At 36.5% G+C, this 11,442-nt stretch overlaps 1 protein-coding gene across 1 annotated transcript; it reads right to left on the bottom strand.

Moving 5' to 3' along the window:
* Positions 1 to 7,160: 7,160 nt before the first annotated feature.
* cyb5b (cytochrome b5 type B) lies at positions 7,161 to 11,330 on the bottom strand. Its single transcript, XM_032518026.1, has 5 exons — positions 10,866 to 11,330; positions 10,081 to 10,209; positions 8,406 to 8,432; positions 8,250 to 8,281; positions 7,161 to 7,898 (listed from the first exon to the last, which is right to left on the bottom strand). The coding sequence occupies exons 1-5, from the start codon at positions 11,064 to 11,066 to the stop codon at positions 7,823 to 7,825; spliced, it is 465 nt and encodes a 154-aa protein (XP_032373917.1). The 5' UTR covers positions 11,067 to 11,330; the 3' UTR covers positions 7,161 to 7,822.
* Positions 11,331 to 11,442: the final 112 nt, after the last annotated feature.

The following is an 11,442-nucleotide window of genomic DNA, read 5'->3' as shown; positions in this document are numbered from 1 at the left end:
TGCATCACTATCCGATTACGAATACTTTGAAGGATTGAGGCCATCTACCTGTTCTTCAATTTAAACAGTGCAACAAAGACCTTGGCATATAACAGTTAGGTGAAGTTAACCTTTGAGTCACGGCATTTGAGTGTAAGCAAGGAGAAAAGTAATTATGCAGCTACACTGTAGAAAGGTCACCACATTTGTGCTGGCAAGAGATAACTTGGGCAAGCTGAGGCTGCAGTTGTTTATTTTGAGATATTAAGCTCATGATCTTCCTCTCAGTATTATCTACTACAGTATGGACTCAACCTGGCAATGCCCATGCCATTTTGGTAGTATTAACTGCCACAGTGAAGGTTGATTCATATTTAAAGTCAATCAAGAGTGTAGTTTTCTAAAAACATGCAAAAGAAACGTGAAATTCAGAAACATTTTATGCAACTTATTTTAGCCTCTGGGTTGCTGCTTGGTGTCCCCATCATTCAGTTTGTGCATGATGCAAATGGTGGCCCCCTCCACAAACTTGTAGAAATTATTAAAATGTGCTGAGCATTAGGTATTTCACTAAATTATGTGGGAACAGTGACCAACTTAATGAGCTTTGTATAAACACATTTTGTAATGTTTCTAACTTCTAAATTTTATGAAAGAAATTAACGATAATGTAATTAACAATAATGAATTGATTTACGGATAATTTTTGAAATAAAGTATTATGCCTTTGATTTGTGTCTTCACTTAGTCTGATTTAGGTATTTACAAATGGTTCACTAGTGAAAATATCACATTATTGCTTTACAGAATTATGATGGTGTTAGTGTTTACAAATCAGTGCGATTCATAATTTTCTGCCATTTGTTCTGCTGTTCTCGACATTACTAAATAACAAAGCAGAGCTGCAAAGAGCACTCCTACAACATGACAGCATGTCACTGCACAAGCTGCTCTGCCTTGTCAGACATAGCATGGTTTCCTTCCAGTAAATAGTAAATCACTTTTTTAGTATGCTGTGGATATGTCTAGGGCCAGGTGGATGGTGGGACAACACTTTTCTAACACTTGTAGATGCTGAATCGGAAAGCAAAATTCCTAGCATTGAATGCTTGCAATGTTTCCTCATTACCTATTGTACAGAAATGTAATCCCATGCTGGCCACGTAGTGTATAGTAGGAGGCCACAGCAGGTGAACAGTGCTGCTCATAATTTTAGGAACCCATGTTAAAGTTGACTAAAATGAAGAATTAAAAAAGAAATCATCTTTTGGAAATTTATCTTAATTCCTTAATTTAAAAAAATAAGGACAACTCCAACCTTTTAAGGACACCAATTTTCTTTGCGAATGAATAATGTATCGTAAATAAATAAATGTTCTTTCTTAAAACACAGGGGGATATAAGTATACACACCCCTGTGTTAAATTCCCATAGAGGCAGGCAGATTTTTTATTTTTAAAGGCCAGTTATTGCATGGATCAGAATACTATGCATCCTGATAAAGTTCCCTCAGCCTTTGGAATAAAATAGTACCAGATCATCATCATATTTGGCCATCATCGTATTTATGATCATATCATATTTATATACGATACATTATTCATTCTGCAAGAAAATCGGTGTCCTTAAATGTTGGTTTTTTCCTAATTCTTTTAATCAAGGCATTAAGATCAATTTCCAAAAGATGATTTTTATTTTCTTCTTTTCAGTCAATTTTAGCATGGGTTCCTAAACTTATGAGCAGTTCTATCTGTCTGTCTGTCTGTCTGTGACTTTATTTCTTGAGTGGATTTATTCCTTTCATGGGTCTGAGTCCTTCAGGAAAAAAAAAAAAAAAAGTAAAGTTGGGGATGTTTTATCGTGAGAGGTGCGTGATTTCAGTGAACTTTTTGGCGGTTGTCAGCTTCAAAACCCTCTCAGGATTCCTTCTACAGACAGAGAATTTGACACTGACAAATGTACCACTGCTTCTATGGTATCATTGCATGCATGAAAACAAAGCAGGGATTTGATTTTACCACCGTCTCAAGTAAAACAAATGATACTGAATATGTATTCCACAAATAGGTGACCTTTTGGACTAAGTCCAACCACTTATCAGGAATCATGTTTATTCTTGCAGCATCCAAACTAAGTGTTTTTCCAGCCGTTTGAGATTTTTGCCAAGCTAGTCTCCCAGGACTTTGGAGTGTTGTGCATTAGCAGCCTCAGCCCTCTCTGAGGATGGCAGGCGATCCAGTCATGGGGAATGATGTCTATCTGAGGTCTTCATATACTCCCCACACATTTAATTTATTGTTTTATTTCTTTTGTCATAACAAACATGTTGCCCATCTGACATGGGATACAAGACAGCATTATTTAGCATGCAAATTCTGGTCTCACACATTTCTAAAACAGACAGACAGGAGTGCAAAAACAGTACTGATGTCAGTTTTGCATGCAGTATCACACTGTCACAGTAAGAATGTTGAATGGTGTCTTTCATCATTGCTTGTCTTTGCCACCATGAGTGACAGTATTGTTTATTGAGTTCACTGCTGTTCTATGCCCCTGAAAACCAGGAACACAGCTGAAATCTGGAATGAATTTATTGGAGATGGTGCACAAGTCAGATTAGCCATTTTAATATATATTTTCACTGTTTCCAGTAAAGGCCAAATGAAATAACTGGTGCACCACATAACATCTAGAAGCTGGGGTGCCACCTTGTGTTACTACTAAGTATGGCATGGCAAAAGGGACATGGCCTTTTAAACATCATAACATGTATAATCATTTCTGACTGGTTGTGGTGGTGCTATATAGAAGTAATTGCTGCCATTCTATACTATTGAGTGTTTATTTTTTTTTATTGTGCAAGGTTTCTCCATGTTTGTTGGTTGCTAAAGTGGTGGTGTTGATGCACATTGAAGAAACCCAAGACAAGTAGTAAAGGTAGTGTTGGAATCTTTTTCGGATATACTAAAACGCTCACTTTTCTTTTTAAATCATCAATTTATGTAACGAAAGGGCATCCAGTTCTTGATAAATCCAGCCGGCTTAAATTAGAATGAATCAATGGGTTGATTTGTGCTTTCTGCGGTTTGCTGGTCATGGGCACTGCACTGTAAGGGCTCTTGTGGAAGTTGCAGATGGGAAGGCTTTAATTTCAATCGCTGCTTCCTGCTCCTCTTCACAGGAAAATGTAGCTGAGGGAAGCAGGCACACGCAGGACTCAAGTGTATTTAGCTTCGGGCTGATATCACTTTATCAACTGGAAAAAACAAAACAGTGTATAAGCATATAACCACCTTATCTGGTACCTAAAACCTTTTTACGTTTAATCACAGTGGCAAACATTTTAAACACAAGTATACCAGAGTGTGATTATTCAATCAGTTGGCTCACCTTACTGTAAGTGTTAAGCATGAAACGTAGACTTGACTTTTCTTTTGAATTTGTTGCCTGACACAATGAGTTACACTATTTGGGAGATTTTTTTTTTTTTTTTTTAAAGGAGCTGATGGTCTTTGATTATTAAAGTATACATTTACACCCTTCTAAGATTCTGTAGATTCTGCTTATTCCCTGTTCCCAGCACGCCCTGTCATTTCTAAATGGTAAAGTTGGATGTCTGCATCATCTCTAAATACACATGAATGTGGTGTTTCCATTGCTTTCACCCCCCATTACTTTCTGAAAAACAGTAAGAACACAGTTTTACTATAGTAAAGATATGATGTTATTTTTTTATTTATTTTTTTATATATAGCTGTGTATGTAACCTCAGACATCTTACCTGGACATGTTGGCATCTTTCCTTGTTTCTCTCAAACGGTACAGCATATACAGTTGTGTTCAAACTAATAGCAGTCCAACATCGCTAACCTCATAAATAATAATTTTTGGCAGAAGTGATATTTCTACATGGTAAAAGATTTACTAGGAAAACATTAAGAAGTGCATAGGTTGCACGGCCAAAATGATTTCAAATGCTTTGAAATGGCATACAAAGCCTGAACGATGTGGGGGGGAAAAAACTGTCAACTACCATTGGAATGGATCAAAGAATAGCCAAAATGGCAAAGGAAATGCCTTTAGAAATGGGTCTTTCAACAAGACAATGATCCAAAACACACCAGTAAGCGAGCAAAGTCCTGGTTCCAGATGAACAAGATTGATGTTATGGAGTGGCCAGCCCAATCCCCGGACCTCAATTTTTATAGAACACTTGGGGTGACATCAAAAATGCTGTTTCTGGGTAACACTTTATAATAACCATAATTAATAGATGGCAAATTGATAGTTAATTAATCTTTGTCATTTAACTGTCAGCAGACCGTCATTTTACTGTTAACCAACAATTATAATTAAAGTTTACTAATTGTTAACAGTGCTGAAAATTAACAGTTTATTGTTACACATCTTATATCTTTCATCTACTATATTAGGTCTCGTGCTATGATTAAAAAATGTTTGTAAACCTTTAAGAAACCTCTTTTAAAACATCTATAAACGTTATAGCAAGAAATTCCAAAGTAACAAATTGTTTAGGGTTACTAGTTGTGTCTGTGTTATTATAAAGTTACATAGTTGCAACAGATGAATATAACACCTTGTTAAATACTTAAAAATACTTTGTAAACCATCTATAAACATTATTTAGTTTATATAATTTATAGTTTACAGTTTATATATATATATTACTTTGTCAGTGGTTACTAGTTGGTTTGTGAACTGTCTATAAACAGTGTCTGGATGTTATGAAGTTGAATTATAAAATAAATAAATACACTGTGTGTGTATATAATTTAATAAAGGGCAAGAAATGTATCATTGCTTTACCAAGTAATGATGCATTGTAAATACATAACTATGAAAAACATCAGTCGCAACTTTAAAATAGCCATCCAGATGTTGTTTGTGGTTGGTTTACAAAGTATTTATTAACTATTTATCTGTTAAAATAACCATCCAGACACTGTTTACAGACCAACTAGTAACCCTTAACGTGTTAGGAATATCTGGTCCATCAATTGATGTCATGTTTATAGACAATTTTAAAAATGGTTTCCTAAAGGTTTACAAACACTTTTGAATCATTACTCAATACCTAATATAGTATGAGGGATATGTGTGTAACAATAAACTGTTAATTTATAGCAATACAATTTATAACTTAATTGCTTATTAACAGTAAAATGATAGTTTGCTAACAGTTACATGAAAATTAACTAAACAATTTACCATCGATAACTGATTATAAAGTGTTACCGGCAGGGAGTGACTTTTTAAAAGCCAGTTGACTAAACATTTTTAAGAGTTATATCACATTTCACTTTTTACACACACATGATGAATTTACATAAAAGGCATACCGTATATTTATATATCTAAAGTTATTCATACAGTTGTGACCAGCCACTTACTTTTTGAAAGATTACTTTAATGAAAGGGACATTGAGAGTAAACATCCGTTGTAAAGAATATGGCAAATGCTTATCTTTAAAGTCAACCAAGTAGATTTTAACATCTGCAAGAAATGTTATGTAAAAATAGCAAGTTATTTTCATAAATTTAATTTTTTTTGTGTGAGTACAGGTGGTAAATGGGCTTTAAGTAACTTGTCTTTGTAGTTGGAAAATGCTTGTTTCAAGAGTAATAGGAAAACAATGCCTATTTCAGAATGTTAAATAAAATTTGTGAATTTGAAAATTATATGAAATGAAAGCTTACATTTACCATTACATATTTCAGTGCCAGCATCGGAATAGCAACATAAAGAATTCAAGGTAATAGATTACTAAATATGTACTGTATGCACTGTGGCCTGAAACATTCACCAGACTTCATTGACCAAATGACAGTTGCCTTTCACCCAAAACAAAAAATTAGGATGTGTTACAATTATAACAAGGTTGTGAAAAAGCACCAGTGACATGACAAATGGCATAGCGAGGAACAAGATTTTAAAACAAAAGTTGAATGACAGATTTCTTCTTTCATGGGTATTCACTCGTCATTAACTGTCAGCTATTGTATCTGGTAGGCCTTCACGATTGTTATAAAATCGATCTTGATTCACCCTATTCACGTAAAAAAAAATTTTTTTTAATGAATTAGATCGCCATTTAATTTTACGTGCTAACTGCATCACAAACACTACTACTTTCTTCTGAGTTTTAAACATAGACTGCATAAAATAGGTTTTAAAGCACTCCCAAGCGCTGCAATGCTCTCCCTTCTCTTCATTGAAGACTCTGGCCTAATCCCAAAGTGAGCCTCGAGGACAAAGGATTCACAGACTTAACCAATCTCAGGTGCTGAGTGAGTGTGTGAGAACACGTCTTAGATAGGTATATATGAGATTGGGATGGCACTTATCGAGATCATGATATCGTGGCGACGTTTAATAACAAAGATGTTGCCGACAATTGCCAGTTTGGTAATTTTCATTTTAAGTTTGTCACTTTCCACACGCCCAAGGTACAGGAGACGGCTGCCTGATTCTTGTTTTACAAGCTGGATAACAGTTCCGTTCCATTCTGTGGTTGTGCTGTTGTTTAACTTTGTAATTTCCAGATTTCCCTATGGTCTCTGCGGTAAACGTCAATGCTTTGAACTGTGGGTAATTCCCTTTGGTGAAGTCTGCATCAATGCAGACTCACGAAAAGGGCTCGATAAGTGTGTCCTCAAATCTTCACGCCGTTTGAAATTCAACACTGGGACAAGCCTAAGCCCTAACGAATTTCGTGAGAACGCGCACCAGAGTCTGAGTCCAGAATTTGGGATTGGGATTCTGCGTTTACAGGCTTGGAGTGATGAGCAATGTGCTATTGGTGCCAAAACACATCTATGTTTGGTACTGTCAATTTGTTTTGTTTTGTCATGGTGCAATAAACATTACACTTTGTGAGGAAACAAATCATGGCAGACAATTGGGATATCAATTCTAAGCCAAAACATTGCGATTCATATTTTTCCCCGAATCGTACAGGCCTAGTATCTGGGTAATAAAACATAACTACATACCACATAAATTTAAATTCACATCAGATCAGGCAGTTTGACCATTTACACAAGCTCCCGATAACAGAACTGTAGAAAAGAGACAAGTCAGAACAAATCCTCCCTTAAATAATCACTGATACAATATAACTCATTATTTTCAAAAAGAACTGAATAGTTTGAAACTGCAATTTCATAATTGTAAAGATTTTGCATTTACAACCATTACAACAAGTGATACATGCAATAAAGAAATGCTTAACTAAGATTGTGCAGTAAGTAGTGAATGGAAAAACTCCTGATTTTTATTAACATTAAGGTAGCAGTAAAAACTGCTCAAAATGCATTGGAAGTTATTATTCAGAGTAAAAAAGTAGAATGGTCACAGTTAACTATTACCCTGATGGCATCACCATTCTACATAATAAGATCTCCTTCAATGTTTCCATTTAGCCTATCAGTGTAATGGTGTTTGTATACCAGGCTGTTCACATAACCTTTCTCTGAGCAGAAAATGGGTAATAAACATACTAAAATGGGTCAAATGCATATGGAAGTTTAAGTTAAAGACAACATTAAACATTAATGACAACAGGCATAGTGACAATGTAATACAAAGAAACTAAAGGCAGACAACTTAAAGTCTCTGGCAAACTGTCTGTCTGGTGCACTCTATGTAGACGGGACAAGGACTGAAGAACTTTATCAAACTGCTCCCCTCTTCTTCTTGCAGAGGACACAGATACTGCCAACTGTGTGCTTCCAGTGTGAGGAGGTTTTGGTCAAACATTTCAAGGCATCCAGATGAAAAGAATGGTTTAAACAGGTTGCCAGCACTCAAGAAGACTTGTGTTCAAACATAGTAGCGATACATGACAGCAATGACTGTTGCAACAATAGCTGGCATCAACCACGCTGTCCAGGAGCGTCTGGAAAAATAATTTAAAAATATTACATTAATTCTTTGAGCCAGCACAATTAAAATGAGCAAAACAAATGAGAAGGGCAACAATAAGCTATGAATTGTACTGTATATACCTATATTTCTTTTTACTTGAATATTTAAAAAGTTACATATAAAAATCTTATAAAAAGATTTTAATACATTAACGACTAGCATTTTAATAATTGCACTTTCCTCCCTGATAATTTTCAGAATGAGAGGAACTACAGTGATCAATGTTCACTCGCAGCAAGTAACTTGACTTTTCAGTGAATATCAAAACAAGTATGAAAACAGTAAACAATGAGCCTGACACATGTTCATCACGATGACTCACCTGAACTCTCCTGAGTTTGCCGCATCTTCATCCTGTAGCAGGAATAAAGATACAAATTAAAAATGGATCTTTTTCGATTTAGCCACTAACCAAAAACTAAAGTATTTTGTTAATTCTCTTACAGTAATTTTTTTGTTGCAATTCGGTTAGGCTTACCTTTGCGTTCTCTTTTTTCCTGTCATCCTGCAAATAAAATCACTGAATTAGTATAAATATTTTCATGGGATGCCTGACACAAATTACACTCAAACAAGCATTAGAATAAAAATGAAGTCAGTTTCTTTGGTAGTCCATAGTTGATTATCAAAATGTATTCATATAAATTACCAGTTTAAAAAGCCCATGGCATGAAAATTTCACTTTGAGGTTTTTAACATTAATAGGAGTTACCCCAGCCTGCCTATATGGTCCCCCAGTGGCTAGAAATGGCGATAGGTGTAAACCGAGCCCTGGGTATCCTGCTCTGTCTTTGAGAAATGAAAGCTCAGATGGGCCGATCTGGAATCTTGCCCCTTATGAGGTCATAAGGGGGCAAGGTTACCTCCCCTTTCTCTGCTTTACCCGCCCAGAGAATTTGGCCCAACCATGAGGGAGAGACATCATGGCTTTCAAACAATAAAAGTGGCAGTTGGTCAAGGCCACACCCACACCCTCCACCTTGCCCCTTCCTTCCTTGTGGGACTGGCTCTAGTGGCTGTAATTCTGCACCAAGGCTGAATTTTTGGAAAGAGACTTCAGATGTGGTATTAGGGGACCACTAAGGTCTATATAAAGCATCCAAAGAGCACCATGTCATGGGACCTTTAACATTTACTCTTATTGTATGAAAAGCTGCGAGCTTGAAAAAGACTCCAGCAAAACTAGTGATATAGAACATAAAACATTGGGGGGAACTAAACCACTATTGGAGGCAACACAAAACTGTGTTCACGTAAAAACTAATGACATGAGAAGGAATGCGCTACTATTGCAATTACAAAGTATGGTTTTCTTGTCTTACAATACCATATCTTGATAATATGAAAAACAATCAGGCATGGCATACTTTATAAAAGGCCTTTATAAAACTATTTAAATAAATAAAGTTGGAAAACCTAAAACCGCAGAATGTTTAACTTTCTCTGTTGTCTTATCTCACTTACTGTGAAGGTTTGCTGTAGGAGGGGCCCCCTTTGGGCTCACTGTCAATTTAGATAGCTGAAGCCTCTTATCAGCTTTAAATACACTTTGACTGTATTTTTACGTGGAACAAAGATTGTTTTTTTTTTTTTTAACTTCTGCAAGAAGCACATTCCTAAAGGTTTTTTGTGACCAGTATGAGAAAAAGAGAAAACAACTCACTTTTCAAAGTCTATATAGGGACCTGACTATTGCTTTAAGACAGATTTGAAATTGTGAACCTGTCCCTGAGCTTTGCTCAGTTTCCAACAGGGGAAATTAAATTTGTTTCATCACGCAAGAGAATTTGTCGCCTCATGTGCTCATTCTTGCACATGCCTGTATTGAGTGTTCTGACGCACAGTCATGCATTTATTTCTCCCTCAGGACAGTGTTTTTTTCAGCCACTCTTTCATGTAGACTACTGACAAGAGCTAATACGCATAAACCCAAATTATTGCATGGAATAATCTTGTAAGTAGAGCAACTTTTGTGCAAAAATAGTTGCTGCTTTTTTTTCAAATAGATCTGGTGACATGGATTGGTTGCTCTGCTTGATTAGAATTAAGCAATGATAATGATTTAATAGCAGTTAAACTTAAGTATTTGAATATGGATACCATGTGAAGATACTACAGACAGGGAATCCTATCTTTCAGAGACAACATCTTACCATGTGAAGCTCCCCAAGGTAGTACTGCTGGAGCAACTCCCTGGCATCTGTGGAATGACCCACATCTTCAAAACTCTCTGTTGCGTCTGCACCTGCCTGCTCCAGCAAAACTTCCTCGCCTCCCGGATGCTGAAATCATAGAATTAATTAACGCAGTCACTCAGTGTTGAGCATGTTTAATTTCCCCCCACTCATTAACCTGACACAATAAAAACACACTTGAAATCACAGGCACATTTGTGAAATGCACCAATAAAGTCTCTTGGTGGTGGAAAGTAACCAAGTACATTTACCTAGAGTATTTCCATGTTATGCTACTTCAGTAGAGGTATGGGGGTAGTAAACAGTACAGATGGACAGGAAAGGGTTACTGAAGGATTTGAAACGGCCGCTGCCAAGGACTCAGCCTACATGGGGCCTGTCAACTTGAGATTGCCCAGACACTCGGGCTGCACGATATGAGGATACTATCTAACTATAATGATTATTATACTGTTAAGGGGTAAAATAAATCTTATACTAGGTAACTTATCGCTTGACTGGACCTTGTTTAACACAAATGTAACACGAAATCTAAACTTTATAGGGATAGCGTCGCTGTTCGTGAACAGCTGGAATGAAGGTAGTTAGAAATGTTACGTCAACACAACGCCAACAGTCGTTTTGTAATTCAAGTTAGTAACTAAGCTTAGCCGAAACAGGTAACAAGACGTTTTGCACAAACTTGAGAGTTGACAGCAATATTGCTAACGCTAAAGCAGTTGCTACCAGAAAGTGTTTCTTACCTCTTCAAGGAAACCTGTAATGTCGTATACTTTATCATGGATGATGATCCATGAGTCAGTGCTCACGTTATGTGCTCTTATTTCTTCTAATGTGTAATATTGTACACCACATTCTCCTGTTTCGCCGTTTTCCTCAACATTTGTGAATTTAACGGGTCCACTTCCTGAGTTAATGGGATTGTCGATAGTTTCCTCACCCATTCTAACGTTAATACAAAAAACCTAACTGTCGATAGAGCAGCAAGCTAACGTTAGCTTCTGTTATCCAGGTAACGTATGGATATAACGTTAACGCCAGCTAACGTTAGCTACGTGTACGATCAGTTTTTATCACTGTTTGAATGAGGTTAGTTTTAAAAAACACAAATGCTAAAACACGTTACGAAACAGAAAAAAACACCCTATCCCAATAGCACATCAGCAGATACATAAACCGAGCACGAGAACTAACCAACGAAACTGTGACTTTTGCAGTGGTGACCAATCAAAATCGACCAGCTGATGATCGCGAGACTGACATTTGCAAAGGCTGTTAACTTTGCACCGTCTTTGCGCATAAGGGGTAAGCCTCGCCTCG

Source organism: Etheostoma spectabile, chromosome 1, assembly GCF_008692095.1.
Source record: "Etheostoma spectabile isolate EspeVRDwgs_2016 chromosome 1, UIUC_Espe_1.0, whole genome shotgun sequence".
Taxonomy (NCBI): Eukaryota; Metazoa; Chordata; class Actinopteri; order Perciformes; family Percidae; genus Etheostoma; species Etheostoma spectabile.
The sequence above is the reverse complement of the archived record's forward strand: the minus strand, read 5'-3'. Positions and strand labels throughout refer to the sequence as shown.